The sequence below is a fragment of the Salmo trutta genome, chromosome 40, assembly GCF_901001165.1.
Source record: "Salmo trutta chromosome 40, fSalTru1.1, whole genome shotgun sequence".
Lineage (NCBI taxonomy): Eukaryota > Metazoa > Chordata > Actinopteri > Salmoniformes > Salmonidae > Salmo > Salmo trutta.
In genome coordinates this window covers 12,104,900-12,127,639 of record NC_042996.1, presented here as the reverse complement: position 1 = coordinate 12,127,639, position 22,740 = coordinate 12,104,900, and the positions used below count along the sequence as shown (strand labels likewise).

The window sequence follows — 22,740 nt, the reverse complement described above, 5'->3', positions numbered from 1 at the left end:
ATGATTCTCATAAGAATCCTCCCCGTAAACAGAGCGCAATCAAATACAGAATTTGCGTCCTGGAATCAAAAATCACGGAAACCAAGAGTTACTCACTGTGCTATAGTGAAGAATGGCCAAAATAAAACGTTCTAATGTGGTACTTTTTTGGCTACATATTTCATCTTATGACTACATATCAATTACCCTTGTGCCCTAATAAGGGTGCCACCGTCCGACTAGTTGTTCCACTGGATATCATAAGGTGAATGCACCAATTTGTAAGTCGCTCTGGATAAGAGCGTCTGCTAAATGACGTAAATGACGTAAATGACGTAAATGTAAATGCAAGAGGCGCTCCAGCCTTCCGATAGGAAGAGGGAGGTTTGCGGTAGATTCTGACCCACCGTGTACACTTGCTTTATCCCTTCCAAGTTGAGCAGAATACCAGTTCTGCAAGAGTAGTACATGTTGCGGTGGTTTTCCAATAACTTGTGATTAAAAAGACAGTCTTCCTTGTGGCAAACAGTCTGTAAAAAGATTAATAGATACATTTACGCAAACAGACCATTTAGAAACGTACATAAATTAACTTCATTTTCAAAGTGTTACTTGAGTGCTAAACACAAGAACACTTCGACCAATGTAAAAATGTGATACTATATTGGCTATGTGTTTGGATAAAAGTGGTCTGAAATCCGTGCGTAAAAGCGCATTTTTGGTAGGCATATGACAGAAAGAGCTCAAATTAGGAAACTTCTCTCACGAGTCTTATTCTAAATGTTAAGAAAACATGTATTTCAGTTCAATGGATAATGAAAATGGGCATTTACTTACAGAGCTGAAAGGGTTTCCCAGGGCATCCATGCACAGGTAGCGGTTACTTTTGACTCCAAGTATCGCCACGCGCTCTCTTGTTTCCGCCTTCAATAAAATCACACCTGTTGACAAATTAATTGTGTTAGCCTATAGAAGCAGATTAAAGACAAAGACTTAAAACAAAATTTCAATCAAAACCAAAGGCAAAAATGTAATATGAACTTACTGTACATTTTTTGTCATCTTTGAATATGTTTTAGTTAGTTCGAAGTGTAGTTTTGCGCAAGTGGCCATTTAAACTGATCTCAATGTAGAAATTGTTCACGTCTGAAGACGTCTGCAGGTGTACGTATCTTCTCGGATTCCCCCAGTTGGATCCCAGGAGAGGTGATGGGTTTGGAAGGGCGTCCACAAGTCGAAATCCCTGAAGAACAGCCAGTAAGAGCACGAGGACGGCGTCCCTCATCCCAGATGTCTTGGTTATTTCCATCTTTTACTCCTAAAACACAGACGATATATCCCAGAGATTTCGGATGTAGCTTTGAATTCTGCAGCAAACTGTTTGCAAACTTCAGCTGATCTGATGGTCCAACGTTTGAGAACGGCTCTATTTAAAGGGACCCAAATGCCACTCCTGCTCACATCCTTTAGCCTACGCAGCGCTCGCCCGCAACGCAGATGTGGGTCTTTCTCTCGGCGGAAGAAAGGGGATGCATCTCCACCTGACTGTTTGTCTAAAGGTATTGGTCACCAAATAACGTAGTAGTCTCATTGAGCAATGTCTGTACAAAAGTGACGTCGTATTTTTTTTCAAACATCAGCACTTTCATAATCATGATCCTTGCACTAATCTTTAAAGCGCATATGTCATCACAGCGTGTGCAATATAACCCTCTGTCCAGTAAGCATATTATAATATACCTATATATTTTTTATAGATACAGAAACATATTCATAATTTCACATTGAAAAACTGACTATAGATAAGTCTATAGATAATCTATACAACCAATTCTCAAGGTTTTCTGTCCCTAATCTATACAACCTATTCCCAACACCTTTCCAATGTTTTGAAAACGTAATTTTATGATAGTAATTGAACATTATGGTACAATCTGTTTGAATTAAATGATAAGACAACATCTTAAACTTAGATAAATATTTGACCATTTAAAAACACAGATCTAATGTAGTGCTGTATTTCTATCTAGTATTTTCTATTTCATTATAAAAACATAAATCCATGCCTGAATAATACTAATTAAGCTCCAAATTAACATTACACTGTGTGTATAGTTGATGATGACTGGGGGAGCTAGACTTACCCCAGTCTATTGTCCAATAAAACACCTTGTGTAGAAACAACACTGTCGCTTCTTGTTTAGGTTACTTCCTACATGAATTGCACAACCATTGTCCTGTCTTCCTTTTGATTCCTACACATCTGTAATGGAACCACTTCACCATGCAGTCTTAGTTTGTGCAGCAGATGATCTTGCCGAACAGATGTCTATTGCAGGAGCAGATTGCTGCTGATCCCTCCTCCTATTCATTCAATACCATTTGCAACTTCCTTTTCTGCAACTCTGGAATCAGGTGATGTTCAACAAAGGCTTGGGTTCTGATCAACAGGTCTTGAATGAATGGCTCATCTCGGGGAAGATTGATGACAGAAATGCCTTGCTGTGTCCAGACAACAAAGTTACCCTGTTGACATCCTGTGGCAAGCAGTTGTGTTTGAACTTGAGTGAAGTACTGGTGTGTTCTCTTCAACCAATTGTTTTCCAGGCAAAATGCAGGATCCTCCAGTTGAACTACAGTACTACTCAAAAGTTTGGACACACCTACTCATTCAAGAGTTTTTCTATATATATATTTTTTTCTACATTGTAGAATAATAGTGGAGACATCAAACTATGAAATAACACATATGGAATCATGTAGTAACCAAAAAAGTGTTGAACAAATCAACATATATTTTAAATTTGAGGTTCTTCAAAGTAGCCACCCTTGCCTTGATGACAGCTTTGCACACTCTTGGCATTCTCTCAACCAGCTTCATGAGGTAGTCACCTGGAATGCATTTCAATTAACATATGTGCCTTGTTAAAAGTTCATTTGTGGAATTTCTTTCCTTCTTTGAGCAAATCAATTGTGTTGTGACAAGGTAGGGGTGGTATACAGAAGATAGCTCTATTTGGTAAAATATCAAGTCCATATTATGGCAAGAACAGCTCAAATAAGCAAAGAGAAACAACAGTCCATCATTACTTTAAAACATGTAGGTCAGTCAATGTGGAACATTTCAAGAACTTTGAAAGTTTCTTCAAGTGCAGTCGCAAAACACACCAAGCGTTATGATGAAACTGGCTCTCATGAGGACCGCCACAGGAAAGGAAGACCCAGAGTTACCTCTGCTGCAAAGGATAAGTTCATTAGAGTTAACTGCACCTCAGATTGCAGCCCAAATAAAGTCACAGACACATCTCAACATCATGTTCAGAGGAGACTGCGTGAATCAGGCCTTCATGGTCGAATTGCTGCAAAGAAACCACTACTAAATAACACCAATAAGAAGAAGAGACTTGCTTGGGCCAAGAAACACGAGAAATGGACATTAGACCGGTGAAAATATGTCCTTTGGTCTGATGAGTACAAATTTGAGATTTTCGGTTCCAACCGCCGTGTCTTTGTGAGACGCAGAGTAGGTGAACAGATGATCTCTGCATTTGTGGTTCCCACTGTGAAGCATGGAGAAGGAGGTGTGATGTGTGGGGGTGCTTTGTTGGTGACACTGTCAGTGATGTATTAATAATTCAAGACACACTTAATCAGCATGGCTACCACAGCATTCTGCAGCGATACGCCATCCCATCTGGTTTGCGCTTAGTGGGAATATAATTTGTTTCTCAACAGGACAATGACCCAAAAGAGACCTCCAGGCTGTGTAAGGGCTATTTGACCAAGGAGAGTGACGGAGTGCTGCATCACATGACCCGACCGCAACCCAATTGAGATGGTTTGAGATGAGTTGGACAGTAGAGTGAAGGAAAGCAGCCAACAAGTGCTCAGCATATGTGGGAACCCCTTTCCAGACTATTGGAAAAGCATTCCTCATGAAGCTGGTTGAGAGAATGCTAGAGTGTGCAAAGCTGTCATCAAGGCAAATGGTGGCTACTTTGAAGAATCTCAAATATAAAATATATTTAGATTTGTTAAACACTTTTTGGTTACTACATGATTCCATATGTGTTATTTCACTATAATTCTAAAATGTTTTAAAATAGTAAAAATAAAGAAAACCCTTGAATGAGTAGGTGTGTCCAAACTTTTGACTGGTACTGTATGTCCATTGGAGGCAAGTCCTTGTATTTGTGGGGACACTTGATCTCGAGTACCGTATACCCATGGCAGTCATCCAGGAAATCCCATCAGGCGACTCGGCTAGGAAGGGTGGGCGTGGTAAACAACAACACCTGAGGGTTTCAGGTGAAAGTTGATGTGCTGTTATGTCATCTGTCGACAGCATTCCTTTCTTGTAGTTTCCTCATGCTCAATGTCCCATTTCACATGGGACATGGCACATGGGAAATGCTGACAGTTTCATACTATATGACAGCTGACTCACTGTTGTAGTGAAGGATGTTGTGCATTTTATTGACCTTGTGCAACAGTCACCCTGTTGAAGGGTAGGGTGTAGGGACTTTCCTTGGGGGAATAACTTCCATCTTTTGTGACTTGGACCAACCAGTGTCGTACTGGTGGGTAATGTTCCCTTTAAGCTTCGCACATGCATGGCCTTGCAACTCGCCGGGACTGCCGCACAGAAGAAATATCAGCCTGCGCAGAGAAGTATGAGATTGAACTTCAATACATTTTCAGAGCAGTATCCCTATATGCAAATAGACCATTGCTATATATGGATCTGTGCCGTTCACTTTGAACTGGACTGTGTTTCCATCATGAGTGGTCAAGAGTAGATGTGCTTGTTTTGAGATCAAAACATGTAGCCATGTGTGCACATTTGTTCATATTGTTTGCTAATAATTTAGTTATTAGCCCAGTTAAAGCTAATTTCTAGTCATCAATGGGTGCGTGGTTGCTTCCTACAAAAGCACAAAACCTATGCATTTCTAGCCCTCTTTGAAGTGAGTCAGGTAAAGCGCTTTTTTTCTGTCTTAAAGGGGCAGTGTTGTACTTTGAGACAGGCTTGAATAAGATAAGTAGCCAATAGGCAGGGGGTAACATAATTTGTCTGATTCTCTGTAATAATTCTATGGGATTATTGCATCAAACACATTTTCAGTCACCTCCTTGTCTGAAGGACAAGTGGATAAACAGGTTAATGTCAAGCCCTGCATGTTTTTTCAAAAGTCTCATGGAATATAGGCCTACATTGAACACCACACATTGGCTGCTACTCTAGGCTGAATAGCTATTTCCATGTTAAAATGTTATGGGATGTATTTTCTCCATTGTTTTTAATGGTAGGCCACTCTGGTAGGCCTACATTATGATCAAAGAGCATTGCCGTTAGGTGTAGTTCATATTCTGACTCAGAGGCCTTGTCTGTATCACCCTCACTCCTGACTAAAACCACTGCTGAGGGCAGAATCTGATGCAGCTGAGCAAGAGCTTCCTGCTGTTCCTCATTGGAGAGGCCTGGTGGATTTTGCCGTTTCCTACATTTGCAGGTGACCTTCTCCCCATGTCTAGGTTTTCCGCTGCATGGCTTGTTACATTTCTCTTCTGATAACCTTTCCACATACACTTAACATCAGTGCATGAGAGCTCTCTATTGGCAGTGGCTTGTGTGCACCCCTCAACAACAAACAAAACAGCAGCTATGTACCTGCAGCACAAGTGCAGTGGGTTGCCACTGCATAGCCATTCTTCGTGTCTAGACACAGCCAAGGTTTGTATGGCAGTTCACTGACTCTCTGGCCTGGGTCCACTGTGGCTGCCACAAATGTGACTGGGCTTTCTTCAGATAAGTCGTGGCCTGATGATCTTTAGATGACCACACACATAGTAATTGTATTCATCAAGTGATTTGTACTCATGTAATGCTTCACCGGTGCAGGGACCAGAGGTATTAATTAGGTCATTATATATGGACATACAGTACCAGTCCAAACTTTGGACACACCTAGTCATTCAAGGGTTTTCCCTTATTTTTGTATTTTTTTCTACATTGTAGAATAATAGTGAAGACATCAAAACTATGAAATAACACATATGGAATCATGTAGTAACCAAAAAAGTGTTAAACAAATCAAAATATATTTTAGATTCTTCAAATTAGCCACTCTTCGCCTTGGTAACAGCTTTGTACACTCTTGGCATTCTCTCAACCAGCTTCATGAGGTCAGCTTAACCTTTTATAGATTATATTGAATGAACAAGGGGGAAGCATATCGCAATTGAAAATCGATTAATGTTTAAATTTAGTATTTGTCTGTTTTGGGCTGCCAGAGCCAGTCTACCGCTGAAAATAACGTAAGGTTGTTGGACTTTAAGGAGTAATGGTAACGTTAGGCTCCTTAAAGGACAGATCGAAATGTACTAGGGGGAGGGGCTGATCCAACTCAAGGTGTCATCAAAAAAATGCAAATGCAAAGTCACAAATATTTCCACATTATACTTTAAAATAAATTGAACACCCTCCCCCTCATAGAATTACCTCAAAATAATGTTTACGACCACAAATAACAATAACTGTAGCGACTTCGACATGCTTTTGTGGCAGAGTCGATGCCATGCAGGGCTACGGGTCAGAAGGTTGAGGGTTCGCCGACTACCACAGACGAGCTCACTTTTCCTGCCTGTTTCATTACATTATAATCAGAGCTGGCTGCAGACAATGATCAGCTAGGGGGAAATAAGATTTTCAACAGTTTGATGCCATTTATAATTATATAAAATATACTAAACAAAAATATAAATGCAGGGCCTCCCGAGTGGCGCGGTGGTCTAAGGCACTGCATCGCAGTGCTAGCTGTGCCACTGGAGATCCTGGAGACCCATGGCAATGCACGCTGACAGGTGTACAGTGTTTCCTCCGACACATTGGTGCGGCTGGCTTCCGGGTTAAGCGGGCATTGTGTCAAGAAGCAGTGCGGCTTGCCTGGGCTGTGTTTCGGAGGACGCACGGCTCTTGACCTTCGCCTCTCCCAAGTCTGTATGGGAGTTGCAAAGATGGGACAAGACTGTAACTATGAAAAAGGGGTCAAATATATAAATGTGACATACAGCAATTTCATTAATTTGCAGTACATAGGAGGAAATCATACATTTATTAGACCCTAATCTATGGATTTCACATGACTGGGAATACAGATATGTATCTGTTGGTCACAGATACCTTAAAAAAATATGGGCCTCACAATGGGCCTCAGGATCTCATCACAGTATTTTTGTGCATTCAAATTGCCATCGATTAAATGGAATTGTATTCTTTGTCTGCAGCTTATGCCTGCCCATACCATAACCCCACCATCACCATGGGGCCCTCTGTTCACAACAGTGACATCAGAAAACCGCTCGCCCACACGACACCATACACGTGGTCTGCAGTTGTTAGGTCGGTTGGACATACTGCCAAATTCTTTAAAATGATGTTGGAGGCGGCTTATGGTAGAGAAATTAAAATACAATTCTGGGAACAGCTCTGGTAGACATTCTTACAGTCAGCATGCCAATTGCACGATCCCTCAAAACTTGTGACATCTGTAGCATTGTGTTGTGTGACAAAACTGCATATTTTAGCATGGCCTTTTTATTGTCCCCAGCACAAGGTGCACCTGTGTAATGATAATGCTGTTTAATCAGCTTCTTGATATGCCGCACGTGGATGGATATGTCAGGTGGATTAATTATCTTGGCAAAAGAGAAATGCTCACTAACAGGGATGTAAACAAATTTGTGTACATAATTTGAGAGAAGTAAGCTTTTTGTGAGTATGGAAAATGTCTGGGATCTTTTATTTCACCTCATGAAACACTTTACATGTTGCATTTATATTTTTGTTCAGTGTACATAGATACAGACACATTACAGAAATAAAGATGCAAAATAATCAACCTCCGGATGAGTATGAGGGGGGAGTTTAAGTACAATTCTTACAAGCTTGTTAGGCTGGTAGCTTATTCTTTAGATGCTTGGGGCTGCTGGTGAACCATGATGTGCAGATATAATCAAAGTGACATATGACTAGCACACTTGCCAGAGACTTTATGGTGTTTATAGCTAGGTTTCCATCCAGTTGGTAACAGATTTTCATGTGAACATTCAAAAATAATTGAATAGTTTCCTTTAGGAGAATTTGGTGCCGGACAACATAACAGGGGAGATTTTAATTTACCGAACATTTGATGAATATAATGGACATCCATATGCATTCAGATCCAACCTGGCGTAGCCAGCGCCATCAATAAATGAGGGATGTTGGCCAAATAAGCCACATTTACATGTCCTTAAAAACAGCCTATAACAAATGACAAAAAAACAGAGATTTGAGCACTAAATGTATCAGGACATCGCATGCAAAGTCCTATAAACAAACAAAGACATCGAAGTAGTCAATGATAGGGAATATGGTGAATTGACGTCTAATTTATTTTTGTTTGATTTCTCGGTAGCCATCAGCTTGTTTGACTGTAGCCAGCTTTATGCCCACTGGTAAGATTGCTAACCTTTCAAACAGCAACACACAGCAAGTTAAGTTTTAATGTCAAATACACAAGTACAGTGAAATATATTTCTTGCCAGCTCTAAACATAAGAAAAATAACACATGAAAAATCTTATATTGCTGAATATGGGATTTATTGTAATTTATATAATTACAAAGTCCCTAACGTTGTAGATTACTGTCAATATCAAGTCAATTCAGACGATTCAGAAACAAAACAGAGTACGCCTTTTTCTCCACCCAGAACTGCATTTGCTTGCTATTATGACATCATGGGGATCTCAGGTATGCAGTTTTTCCATCCTTAAGCACTAAAATATTTATCTAAAATATAATCCCAAAAAATAAATACATTGAAAAAAGTCATATTTTGTTCATAATCATTTATTTTTCAAGATAAATGTCACAAACACTCACACACCGCCTACTCACAACTAACCTAATGTAGCAGCCATAAAGAAACGCCTGAGCTGAGTCCCCACATCCGGTTTTCTGGGGAAACGGAAGCTGTATCCCATCAAAGGCCAACTCAGAATTCCTCTTTAACAGTTAAAGCATCCATATAAATACTAGAAATAACAATAAATGAATAGATTTAAATAAATAAATACTTTCTTTCAACTTTCTTGGGATTGGCTTTGTTGCTTGCTTTTGCTGGCCAGCACCTATCACCAACCTGTTCTTTCTATGTGTTCTGATACCCTGTAGGGTGTAGGCCTGCCATTCATTCCCGTTTTAAATTAAATGTCTCGCTGCAAGAAAATGGCCTATAACATGTAGGCGTACTGGCATATCCAACATTGTAGTAGGCCTAATTTTATATGGAATATGTTTAAGTTTCATCATTATAATCCGTCCTTGTACTCTTTTAAGTGTTGCGTTCGACACTGTTGACCATGATGTCTTCCTGGACAGACTGGAGAGGTGGGTTGGCCTCTCCGGTCCAGTTCTAAATGGGTTTAGGACCTATTTAACTGGTCAAGAGTTCTTTGTCACCCTTGGTGAACATAACTCGGAGAAAATACATATCATGTGGTTCCACAACGTTTGATTTTGGGTCTGATACTGTTCAGTTTATATATGCTACCCCTTGGCAGCGTTATCAGAAAGCACAGAATTGATTTTCACTGCTACGCAGAGGATACACAACTTTACATTTCTGTGTCACCAGAGGATTTTAGCTCCACGTATAAATTATTATTTAAATATTTGGTTGGCTCACAACTTCCTCCAGCTAAATCAAGAGAAGAATGAGGTACTTATTGTTGGAGCCAACGCACAGAGAGAGAATCTAGCCACACATTTTAATTCACGGGCAATAAAGATAAAACAACCAGGTAAAAAAAAACAATGTGTTATTTCAGATTCTGAACTAAATTTCTAATCACACATTAGGAATGTGAACCAAATAGCTTTTTACCACGTGAGGAACACTGCCAAGGTGCGGCCGTTTCTCACAGGCTGATAGAGACTCATCCATGCTTTATTTCAAGCAGGCTTGACTACTGTAATGCTCTCCTGTCTGGTCTACTCAAGAAAGCCATTGGTCAACTGCAAAACAGTCAGAATGCTGCAGCACGGGTACTGACCAAGACCAGACGGAGAGCACACATTACACCGGTTTTAAGGTCTCTGCACTGGCTGTCTGTGAGTTTTAGAATTCATTTTAAGACTCTTCTATTGGTTTTTAAATCTATCCACGATTGTGCACCTCAATACATGTCACACATACTTTTATGTTAGCTCCCTCAGGTCCAATGGCACTGGCCTTTTAACTATCCCAAAGCCTAGGACCAAGAGGCATGGAGAGGCGTGGCAGACAACCTGATGGGGGCCGAAACTATGGACATATTTAAAAGAGATCAACTGTGGACATATATAAAAGAGATCTTAAAACACATATTTTAGCTTTGCTTTTTGTTGGGGTCCTTTTTTGTTGTTCAGTTTGTGTCATCTTTTGTTTTTTTATCTCATGTTTGTTGTTTAGTAAATATTTCAGCTTCTATTTTCATAGTTTTTTTACAGTGTTTTTCCTGTAAAGCACATTGTGTTGCGTTCAATGTCTGAAATGTGCTGTATAAATAAAGCTTGATTTGATAACCCGAGTATTTTCTTGTAGGCTTCTTACATTGTAAAACATTTAATAAAGTGACTTCAGCTCAACTTACTTTTTTCTTCGAAGAAGACGCACAAATATTTCGGGTTTCAGCATGATTCTCATAAGAATCCATCCCGTAAACAGAGCGCACTCATGTGCAGAATTTGCGTCCTAGAATTAAAAAGCACGGAAACCAATAGTTACATACTCACTAGCTACTGTGCTATAGTGAAAAATGAACAAAATACAATTTTCCGTCTTATGACTATATACAAATTACTAATATGCTCTAATAAGCCTGTCACGGTCAGAGTTTCACAGGTGTAATAGTTGGGGTTTGTTTCCAGACCAGCTGGAAAAGATCCAACGTGAACGCGCACACAACTTATATTCTTAAAACCAGGTGTACAACGGCAAGTGTCCTGTCCTCTTATCCCACCATTGCATTCATGATACGGGGACTGGGAGGGGGGTTTAGGGAATGCACGTTCCACGGGTCGTCGGAGGGAGACTGAGGGGTCTCCCGGGAGATGTTGCGTCCCTCGGGGAGTTCAGCCTCCTGGTCCATCTCCAAGGTGTCATCTAGCTCCGGCATAGCCCGGGAGTCCTCATCCTCCTCCGTTTGACCCAGCATGTTGTACGGATCAGAAGGGTCAACCACCCGGTTCCTCTTCTCCCGGTGCAAGAGGCGCTCCAGTGGCACCGTGTTCTTCTCCGACAGGAAGAGGGAGGTTTGCGGTAGATTCTGGCCCGCAGTGTACACTTGCTTTATCCCTTCCAAGTTGAGCAGAATACCAGTTCTGCAAGAGTAGTACACGTCGCGGTGGTTTTCCAATAACTTGTGGTTAAAAAGACAGTCTTCCTTGTGGCAAACGGTCTGTAAACAGATACATTTACGTAAAAACTGCAATTTAGAAACGTATATCCATTAACTTAATTGTTTAAGTGTTGCTTGAGTGCTAAACACAAGAACATTTTGACCAGTGTAAAACAAAACAAAAAGGGATAAGTTATAGGCTGTGTGTTTGGACAAAAGTGGTCTGAAATCCGTGCGTAAAAGCGCATTTTTGGTTTATGTCAGGAAGGGTTCAAATTAGGAAAAAGTGACATTCAATTATCTCACGAGTCTTTTTCTAAATGTTAAGAAAACATGTATTTCAGTTCAATGGATAATGAAAATGGGCATTTACTTACAGAGCTGAAAGGGTTTCCCAGGGCATCCATGCACAGGTAGCGGTTACTTTTGACTCCAAGTATCGCCACGCGCTCTCTTGTTTCCGCCTTCAATAAAATCACACCTGTTGACAAAATCAATTGTGTTAGCCTATAGAAGCAGATTAAAGACAAAAACTTAAAACCAAATTTCAATCAAAAAGAAACGGCAAAAATGTAATATGAACTTACTGTATGAGCTTCGAAGTGTAGTTTTGCGCACGTGGCCATTTAAACTGATCTCAAGGTAGAAATTGTTCACGTCTGAAGACGTCTGCAGGTGTACGTATCTTCTCGGATTCCCCCAGTTGGATCCCAGGAGAGGTGATGGGTTTGGAAGAGCGTCCACAAGTCGAAATCCCTGAAGAACAGCCAGTAAGAGCACGAGGACGGCGTCCCTCATCCCAGATGTCTTGGTTATTTCCATCTTTTACCCCTAAAACACAGACAATATATCCCAGAGATTTCGGATGTAGCTTTGAATTCTGCAGCAAACTGTTTGCAAACTTCAGCTGATCTGATGGTCCAACGTTTGAGAACGGCTCTATTTAAAGGGACCCAAATGCCACTCCTGCTCACATCCTTTAGCCTACGCAGCGCTCGCCCGCAACGCAGATGTGGGTCTTTCTCTCGGCGGAAGGAAGGGGGTGCATCTCCACCTGACTGTTTGTCTAAAGGTATTGGTCACCAAATAACGTAGTAGTCTCATTGAGCAATGTCTGTACTGTGACGTCTTTTTTTTCACGCATAAAAACGTTCACAATCAGGATCCTTGGACTCACGTACCCTCTGTCATCTCAGTGTGTGAAATATACCCCTCTCTCCAGTAAGCATATTATAAATACCTATATATTTTTTTACAGGTATAGAAAAAAACAATGAGTCAAGGTTAAGCCCTTTATTGGGTCCAGTTTTACCCATTTTATAAGGCTAAAGATAATCTATACAACCAATTCCCAAAGTTTCCTGTCCCTAATCTATACAACCTATTCCCAACACCATTCTAATGTTTTGAAAACGTAATTGTATGATAGTAATTGAACATTATGGTACAATCTGTTTGAATTAAATGATAAGAAAACATCTTAAACTTAGATAAATATTTGACCATTTAAAAACACATCTAATGTAGTGCTGTATTTCTATCTAACATTTTCTATTTCATTATAAAAACATAAATCCATGCCTGAATATGAATAATTAAGCTCCAAATTAACATTATACTATGTGTATATGTGACGATGAGTGGCCCCCTTAAATAAAGTATGATCGTTGGTGCCAAGTGCCCATCACAAACAATTCCACCATTACAGAGTTTGACCAGCAGAGGGAAGCACAAGGTAATCTATGCCACAATATGGACGGCACAGGGGGTCCTAGTGTAGGACCAAATACAAATAAAATGACCATAACTATGAGTCATACAATGAGTCATAACTATCTTATTTCATATATGTAGCCTATAGCATTTACAAATTCATTTAATTATTCTGTTTATATGTTTTATGTATTTGGTCTTTTTAAGCACCTGACTAAATTAATTTCCCCCTGGTGGGACAATAAAGTTGATCTAATCTAATCTTCAGACATGATGATTTCATGTTAGACACTTTTCCAAGCATAAACTACTGCAGATTTGCCTTTGTTGTTGGTGCTTCAACATAAGAAGTGTCAACATTCTATAAGGGGGTTCAGGGGTCACATTTTGCCGAGCAGTGCCCCTGAACCTTAAAATAGTAGATCGCCTTAAGTAGAGGGCATAGTGCACTGGTCAGTGTGCATTACACACTATATGGTAATTCATTCATCTTTGTGAGTGAGGTGCTAGAAGGAAATCAAGTTGATCTCATCCTAGGTGACGTGTACATGATTCTCTGTCACGTTTAACAAACCCATACAGCCCCGGGCTCAATAAGAAACCAAGAAAACAACAAGTATAAAACAAACTTTTATTGGTATCTCAGGAATACAGTAGAATGCTGTGCACAGCACATACGTACAAAAATAAAAGGAAAAACATTTTCAATATATTATTATTCTTACGTAGCCTCATCAGTTTTTCAGAAATAAATGATTGCAGAAGTCTACTATTTTACAATCGTCATAACAAATTAAAACTAAGGCAGAAGGTGAGGTATATGTTAACAGAGAAAAGGGGCATAGGTGGAAGCTCACTCCCCTTAGTGCAGGGGTACAAAACCAAGAGAAAGAAAGTTTGGCCGAAACACACAAGGGAAACACATGCAGACACACTCCCAATCAAGCTTGGTGGGCTTCAGACAGCTTTTAGAGTTAGCGGAGCATGATAACAGGATGCCTTCTCTGCTGAAGTTAATTGACACATTTCACAAATCATTTTCAAAAAGAACTAGAATTTATTGCGGTCGTATGTTTTGGTCAAGTCTGATAGGGAACAGAATATAACCTGTAATCTTTAGGCTTCCAGCTTTTAGTTGCCTCACTATCCCATTACCATGCTCAGACATAGGAAAGACAGCATTTTATAAGCTACTTTAAGATAGCAAAATTTCACTTTTCACAAGCAGCACTACTTTCTATATTTTCAAGATCTCTGATAAGGTGCACCTTTGACATCTTGTTGACTTTGAGGGAGGGCGTGCAAGACTCTTACACACACACACACACACACACACACACACACACACACACACACACACACACACACACACACACACACACACACACACACACACACACACAGGTATGTTGACATGAGGATTTAGCTGTTCAATGAACTCACATTGAACTTATTAAATACATATTTGCCTTACTTTTATCAGAACAATGTATCTGATTATTTTTCGTTTTTACTTTACCAATGTCAATAACTATCCCAGAACGTTTTCATGTAATACCACATGCAGTCACAGCGGCAATACGTCTTTAGTCTGATCTCTGACATCACTCTTTAACCAGTAGACAAACAACAGGATTTACTTCCAGTACATAGATTCTCATTACAACAAGTTAGGAAAAGGAGATTTGATCCAGGCCACTATACCGTGTGACAGATTCATTGGATGTCCATAATAATCCATCCTAGAAAAGTATGTTTCTGTCGCACACCACTAGTAAGTGTACAGGTAGGTAGGTGCTGCCCTTTAGAGAAAGCTTCCATCAATCCTGAAAATAACCTCAACGGACTCTTGTAAACTGTGGAAATCGTTTAACAGTTACTCTGCAATATGAAACTCCCCTGCAATACTCCAATGTGCCACTAAAATCTTTAAATAACCGTTCCAAGACCTCTCTGTAAAGACTGCGAAAGTGTAAGGGAAGGGTTGTTTTAGATAGGATTGGAAGCTCTTGTCCACAGTCTTTTGACATGAGAGCCTTGGTTCTCAGGCAGAGCCAGGTGATTCCTGAAGAGCAGTTAGTTGGTTGACGTCACAGTGGCCCACAAGGTCTGCTGTAGAGACACAGAGAACTGGGAGGATAGAGACTTGCAGTGACTTTGCTCTTTGTCTCAAGTACTGCATCAAGTCTGCAGAGGTCCCCCTCCCTGGAAGTATTCGGATGTAGGCTACGCACAAGTGTGTGAGGAAAGGGGTGTGAGAGGAGCAAAAATGATATCTGCATTCACATTAATGCAGGGCAGACGCATCAAACCAAAATAAATTAAAGACATAACTCAAACAACGGTAGATCTCAGACACATGCATTCTCAGCCAGGCAATCAGATATGAAAAGTGACAATGACAGGTGTATATATAATTTTTTAAAGCTACAGTCTATGATTCGAACAACAACACGCTGCCTAGCCCCTAGTTTTTATAGTTTTAACCAATTTTTAATCCACAGTATTTGTTTACAATTGCATTGTTCACAAACAGTGGAATAAACCAAGCTTATATTTTGGGTTATGATGGGGTAAGACTGTTTAACCAAGGTCATGAGGCATTTCTAAGTTATATTCTTTAAGAATAAATGGCTATAAAGCCTCATTACATTACATTTAATGTCCAAAAATGGATGCACCAATCACAGACTGTAGCTTTAAAGCCACGCTTATAAGAGCAATTAAGGACAAGATGGAAGTCTTGGAGGCCACTGATGGTCTTTCTATGGAGACCATTCAAACAGTGCATAAAGAATTCCATAAATAAATAATCAACCCAGCACAGCCCTGTATGTCCCTTTAAAACCGATCAACTAGCTTTACATCAAATTCATTGCAAATTCATTAAATAGAGAGATAATACTATCAAATAGAGACAAACATTGATTTGATGGGAGGTGACCCAAATAGCAGACCACCCTAGACACAGAGTCAGGGTCAACACTGGTCCATGACTCTGACCGTGAACTAAAAAAGGACTAATGCAGGAGAGGAAGCTCCTGGGTTACTGCTGGAATCCCAAGGTCCCTCCAGCCCCATGGGTTTTCACAGGGTTATCTGACGACCAGTGTGGAACTGGTTAAAGGGGAGTATGTGGGGAGCAGCCAGTCATCCTGGCCGAGACACATTCTTGCAGGGGATTCAACAAACAGAGACAGCAGGCCGCATCCCATAAGTCTTTCCTAGGTTAAAATAGTCCTGCTCCTCCTCGGCTCCACCAAAGAGAACATTCCCAGAGGGTGACTTGGGGTCGGGTAGAATGAGAAGCCTCAGTTTTCAAGTAAGCAGCCGCAGAGGAAAGAACACTATCAACTATGAGGCACTGCACTGTCCTTCAGTCCGGTGCTACACATCGACTCTAGGAACTGAGCCTCCCGTAATTACATTTAAAACCATCCAACTACAGCTTCCAACAACTTTCTGCAACGGCAATGTTGCTGCAGAGCACACTGATCTGGGATTTCACCAAACACATTAACAAACAACGAAATAAATAATCATGTATGGGAACGATTCTCACCAACATAAAAGACATCAGGCACCATCATGGATGGTCACTGTGCAACCTGAACTACGCCACTAGTTTCTGGTTCTTTTTCCTGTTTCACATTTGTCAATATTTACATCATTTTTCATTGGCTTAATAGACATGTTTATGTATGGCGATGCACAAAAGCTTGCAATTTTACATTTCACACACTTACCCAAAGCCAAACGCTAAAGCTTTTGGGTATGTCAGCAGTATCCCAGTTTGTGAGCAGATACATGTTTTATTGTGCGTTCTTATGCTAGTCCCTTTTTCAGTTCATTTCAAGCCATGAAATAAAATAGCTCTGAGACAAAGGAGGTTTGAATCCAGTCTGTAACACATAACTGCCCCACCATGTTTAAATGACCTTGCGGAGAGACTGGAGTCTCACATGGCGGTTAAACTTCTACTGTGGGTGGGCAACTGAGTTTCTCTACCTCCCCACACTCATGGCTGAGTTCTCCTCTAGTCTTCTCTCTGTGTACCAGAGTGTATATTACTTAATCGATCTAATAACAGAAAAAGAAAATAAACCAGAGATAACCTGCCCCCCCCCCCCCCGACGCCCTCCTCGGAGTGTCAGCCCTATTTCTGACTACAGTGGGTGTCTCTTACATGCAAGTTTAAGGGGGCCACAAGTGGGAACACCAAGGCACCTTCACATCGTGCAGCAAGGGAAGTGCATTTAAGTAGTCTCGTTCTCAATCCCCCTTTTTGCTTGAAAATAGCAATCTTGAACACAGGGGAGTGAACCAGCAAGTGCTCAAAGGTCTCAGAGAAAGGATAAACTAAACAGGTATTACCTTGAGCATACAGTAACTCCATGCATCTCTTTATCCAGTCAAGTGGTTCTTTGAGGTAATAAAAAGTATCCATTTCACTCCTAAAAGCTAAGGATATTAGTCATCCACCTTAAAGACAGGGTGAAGCTGTCCCAGTATCTGTGAGTTAGAGATCTCTTTAACGCCCAGGAAGCTCAGATTCAAACTCCCATTAGACAGCTATGCAAGTGTTATAATGTCAAAATCCATTTGTTATGGAGTTTGACTGAGCAAATATGGAGTTTGGCTGAGCAACTATTTTCATTTACTCAAGTCTACAACATCTCAATACATTGGAGGTGCCAAATAGGAAAAAAATGTTAGTTGCTTGTACATTTTTATTTAGTCCTTTTTTGGAAGTACATACCGGCTGTAACGGGATTAAATGACGATAGTTTCTCAGCTGAAAGTATTTTGACATTATAACACTTGCAGATCTGTCTAATGGGAGTTTGATTTGGAGCTTCCTGGGAGTTAGAAATAAGACGTGTCATACTCATCGTTGACATCTCTAACGCACAGATCCTGGGGCAGGGTGAAGCTTACTTCCATTATAGCACGCACCACAGTGAAGCGAAGACTGGCAAAGCCTTACACTGCTCAATCGATAATGATACGTGATAAGCAGCAAATAATGACATAAGTTCTAATACAAAGGTAGCTATCCAAATATACATATATAAAGATAATAAATACTTGTGTAGTTTTTGCAGTCCTTTTGAAATGGTGTATATGTATATTGTATAATTCTATATTACCTGGGAGAACATCCACATGTGCAAATTAGTGAGTTATTGCCAGCTTTGATCATAATAATCGGGGGAGGAAGTGTGTGACAGTCATGGCGGTGGTGGCCTTGTTGCCTCTCTTTGCGCGGCCATGTTTGCTGAGGGCGATGTAGAAGCCCTTGTAAACCGAAGACTCATAGGCATTATAGTTGTTTGGCAGCAAGGTCTCCTTGAACTTGCACTCGTCCCGGAAGAATTTCTAAAAATGGCAAATGGAGAGACAAGGTGAACAAAAAGCTCAAGTTAGGAGGACCACAGGATGAACATTACACGACAAGCGTGCTTTGGCAAAAGCTTAGATGGATGGCATAGTTCCTCTTCCTGCACCAGACCACATGACACAGTTCAGTAGACAAATATTGTTGGGGAACATTTGAGATGGATTATATTTTGCTCATTATTAAAGGGGAAGTGCATTCAAAAACCTGATTTCCATTTTTTTTAAATGATATTTCCAAACTATGAGGTTGAAATAACGCTCTGAAATTGTGAAAATTATTTTAGTGTAAGAGCTTTTGGAGAAAAAAACGCCTGGAATTTCAGCCTGTTAAAATGGGATGGAGTTTTTTGCCCACAGCATGACATTATAATCTGATCTGGTTATTCTGACCAACGACCGGTCATCTTTTATTTGCATATGTATCCTCCTACTGTGAAGGGGTAAACGGGTCAGGCTCTATAGTCTAGATGATCCTATCCACCAATCAGGGTTGTTTATGTAAATATATTTACATTTGTATCAATCCAACTACATGATCAGACATAATTTCAATGGCAAAAGTGAAATAAATTCTAAAAAATATATTTTGAGTTATTTTCCATGAAATAGACATACAGTGATGATTAAAAATGTTAATTAAAAATACTGCATGCTGGCTTTAAATGACCACTTCAAACTTCTAAAACCACATGCCCTAAATTTCTGTTAAGTTCTATAGTAATCTTTTTTTATTTTTATTTTTTACAATTTTTTATGATTCAAGTATTGGGTTTTCTGCCAATCTAACATAAACATACAGACAATAAAATATTTAAAGAGTTTTCAAAATAGGGAGGAAACAGGACTGGACTAAATCTGGTTAAAAAGAGTTCATGACAGCGTCATGATGAATCATTGCCTGCTAATTTACAGTGTCTTGTCAAGCTGAACACATTAAATACATTTCAGCAACTTGTAGATCTCCTCCACCGCAATAGATTTGGATGCTTACTGCAGCTAAACACTACTCAGTTCAGTCAGTTTCTAAACCCAGAGGCCCAACATCGCGAGACTTCCGGAAACCCTTGAGAAGTCAATGAGAGAAGTGAAAAATTCTTCCTTAGTTGTTCATTTCCTCGAAATCTGACACTTACATGTTGTAATTTTTGTCAAAAACAACTTTATATCAAAGGGGTGCCTTTGATTGGTGGCCTGCACATGCGCAGTTCGACACCGAACGACCATTAGTACCGATTATGTGTTTCTGCGCATGAGTTTAGCTAACCAACGTTGCCATGACATCACCTACAAGCGTGATAGGGGATTTCTATTGGAGATGCAGTTTCTACATACTGTAAAACTTAAATTAATAGCCAGAGCGGTTTATTTGCTTCAATCACCGAACACAACTGGCGCATACATTATAACACTTGCAGATCTGTCTAATGGGAGTTTGAATTGGAGGCCCCCATTTGAGCAAGGCATCTATTGCTCAATAAAATGTTGAAAAGAGTACCACACTTTATTATGACCAGTATAAACATTATAATAACACATTCATTGCAGATCAGACTTGCAATTTCAGCTTCAGCATCATTCTCTCACTCTTTGTATCCACTCTAATTGAGGCTACCATGTCAAACCACACTACAGTCTCATCCATGGCAATACTGTTGCTCTCCTGTATCTTCTATTGCGCAATCTTTACCATTTGCACTGAAGTTCACTTGTAAACAATGCATTTAGACCCATCGTTTATTTGAAACAGGCGTTTATTTGCTGAAATGTGCGACGATGCCCGGCTATTAAAAGGAACAGGCGGCTATTTGAGACTGCATTTAATTGCAGTTTTGCGATATCTTCATACTCAACCATCTTTGACTGCAGGACAAAAGCAGGGTGCAGTTTTATAGGCTAAAATGTCAGAGCCTAATGTTTGCCAATTCAGACCAATTTACAGCAGTAGGCAAACACTATGGTGCAATATTTTCATTCAACAATGGGCCATAAAATCAATCTTAATATCATCAATGCTAAAACTCCTTCTCTTTAGATTAGTAGGCCTACCTTAAAAGTTGATTGATTCCAATAAATAACTTGAGACATTCAACTGCCAGAAAAGCAATCAGATGATTGGTAGACTATTAGGCTAATGTTAACTAACGAGTTCAATAAGCGTCGTTAATATCGTCTTATTCAACAGATCATGTTTCAATAATAATTCTATGTTTGTTATCGTTTACCAAACCCCTTTCCATTATTCTACACGGGCTACAGAAAGACCATACTGAAACAAGTTATACCCTGGGCAACTGGGAATTATGAATCATTTATAATGGATTCATTCCGTGCCTCATGAACGCTCCCATCAGCGAGGTAAGATTTGATTCACAGAGAACAAAATAATGCACAGGCTCTACTTTAACAAAACCAATTCTTGATAAAATATCATTTGTAATAACATATTAACAAAGAATTTAGCTCATCTCAAACACATTGCGTTTTTCTCCATCTCTGTTAGAAACAGCATGCCCAGCAATAGAGGGAAATACAGTTGCGCACACCTACCGTTCCATACAACCTTCCTCTGCTGTTCATTGCGACAAACAGCTCACTTCTCACCCCATACATACTTAGCACTCCTAGCTCCACCGTAGAGATCTCTATTAGACCTAGTCAAAGAAAAGCATGGTGTTATACAGAGGAACCGTGTCAAATTGACAGTGTATCAATGCGTTTGATTATGGGGGAACAAAGACGTGCATAATACAGTGGTGGGTGTAACCTTGTAGGTGGCTACTCTGCGTGCATCGTCTTTGTTCTGTATCATTTGGGGAGCAACGCTGTTCATTTCCTATTGCCCAAGTAAATATCTATCATAACTGCACTTTCTGACGTGCATGGCAATCCTTTTCTGGGCCACAGAAGGAGCCAGTGTAAAAATAAGTTGGCGTCTATATTGGTCCAAGCATTCATGTCATGTTTTGGCCTGGGAAGATATTTAGCACTGACTGATACAAGGTTTTTTAATAGATTTGTCTTTGCTTTGAGAGACATTCAATGTTGTCGACCCCAATGATTAAATATCATGCAAGACCGACAAGGAGCTCTCAAGTCGCCTTTACTTGGGACCGCTCATATTATATGTTCTCTATTCAATTACATTTCAGGATGCGACTCACTGTACTGGTTCTCATTGTGTACACCGTTTATCCTGCCGTCAGGGAGGATCTGCAGGTGAAATCCAATGCCCACGTTGCAGTAAAGTCGCCGCACTCTCTTGATGCCCAGCAAATAGTCACTCTCCCAGTTCATGTCCGATTTCGCCCCAGAGATTCCCAGAACAGAGCGGGAAAAGAGGGTCTCCCACCTTTGCTCCAATAAAGTTGCATTAGTCCTGCTTGGAATCGGATATGATGACACAATCCCCAATAGAGACCCCAAGAGAACAATTGCAGTCAACGTCCAGTGCGTGCTTGCCTCGTTGCACATACCGATGAAGAACCTTTGCGCAATGGCCATCCAGTTTACCTTCGGGGCACGTGGTCAAAGTTAATGGGCCTAAAAATACCTCTCTTCTTGTTTTTCTTCCTTCGGCATGGTGGCAAAGGCTTATTTTTGGAAGGCAGGTCAGGTCTTCTGGCATGAAATGACAGCCCGAAAGAGGAGTAGAAAAAGGAGAGAGCGTGACAGAGCTTGAGGTGGTGGTGCTGATCATCTTTTGCAGCTCCGCGCCTCTCTCGATAGGCAACGCTGGCTGTGGAGAATACCACACTCACCAAAAACCTATGTCACCTTGCCAGGCACTCGCATCCTTATATGACATCACTCTGACTTCATTGCTGCCCGTCGAAGTGAGCGAGGGGAGAGAGAGAGGGGAAGAAAAAGTTGCAACCCAGCAAGTGTATGCAGCAAGCGCTGAGCTGCAAATCTGATGAGAGTATGTGCAGCCGCTATCACCTCACATGTGAGATGGGGCAGGGGGAGAGGAGTTTCATTGGGTAGAGTTGAGCAATCATGGGATGCGATGGGTACTTTGACGGAGCCCAAATTGGGACGCTGGTCATATGTCTGACAGGCTGCTTCCTTATTTAGAATGAAGGTGTAAAAACAGTCCAGTAGTCACCGGAGAGCAATGGCAATCCTGTCCGCCACTTCCTTCGCTGTTTGTTCAGGAAGTTTACACAACAACATATTTCGGAATGCCTGGAAATATTTCTTATTATTATTTCGGAATGCCTGG

General features: G+C 40.5%; 2 protein-coding genes and 1 pseudogene across 2 annotated transcripts; all 3 read right to left on the bottom strand.

Annotated features, from left to right (window-relative positions):
- Positions 1-218: 218 nt before the first annotated feature.
- Positions 219-1,351, bottom strand: LOC115180161 (fibroblast growth factor 23-like; annotated as a pseudogene).
- Positions 1,352-10,665: 9,314 nt separating this feature from the next.
- LOC115180376 (fibroblast growth factor 23-like) lies at positions 10,666-12,290 on the bottom strand. The gene is made up of 3 exons (XM_029742425.1): positions 11,993-12,290; positions 11,783-11,886; positions 10,666-11,465 (listed from the first exon to the last, which is right to left on the bottom strand). The coding sequence occupies exons 1-3, from the start codon at positions 12,225-12,227 to the stop codon at positions 11,019-11,021; spliced, it is 786 nt and encodes a 261-aa protein (XP_029598285.1). The 5' UTR covers positions 12,228-12,290; the 3' UTR covers positions 10,666-11,018.
- A 1,445-nt stretch (positions 12,291-13,735) lies between these two features.
- LOC115180347 (fibroblast growth factor 4B) lies at positions 13,736-22,505 on the bottom strand. The gene is made up of 3 exons (XM_029742366.1): positions 21,680-22,505; positions 21,066-21,169; positions 13,736-18,497 (listed from the first exon to the last, which is right to left on the bottom strand). Exons 1-3 carry the CDS (start codon positions 22,017-22,019, stop codon positions 18,318-18,320), a joined length of 624 nt encoding a protein of 207 aa, XP_029598226.1. The 5' UTR covers positions 22,020-22,505; the 3' UTR covers positions 13,736-18,317.
- Positions 22,506-22,740: the final 235 nt, after the last annotated feature.

Excerpts from the sequence above, each read along its gene's own strand:
- LOC115180347 (XM_029742366.1), bottom strand. The coding sequence starts at position 22,019 with ATGGCCATTGCGCAAAGGTTCTTCATCGGTATGTGCAACGAGGCAAGC. Across the intron at positions 21,170-21,679 it reads ACACAATGAGAACCAGTACA|GTCTAATAGAGATCTCTACG; the intron begins GTGAGTCGCATC and ends TTCTTTGACTAG. Across the intron at positions 18,498-21,065 it reads GAGGAAGGTTGTATGGAACG|AAATTCTTCCGGGACGAGTG; the intron begins GTAGGTGTGCGC and ends TGCCATTTTTAG.
- LOC115180376 (XM_029742425.1), bottom strand. The coding sequence starts at position 12,227 with ATGGAAATAACCAAGACATCTGGGATGAGGGACGCCGTCCTCGTGCTC. Across the intron at positions 11,887-11,992 it reads TACACTTCGAAGCTCATACA|GTGTGATTTTATTGAAGGCG; the intron begins GTAAGTTCATAT and ends TTTTGTCAACAG. Across the intron at positions 11,466-11,782 it reads TGGGAAACCCTTTCAGCTCT|ACCGTTTGCCACAAGGAAGA; the intron begins GTAAGTAAATGC and ends ATCTGTTTACAG.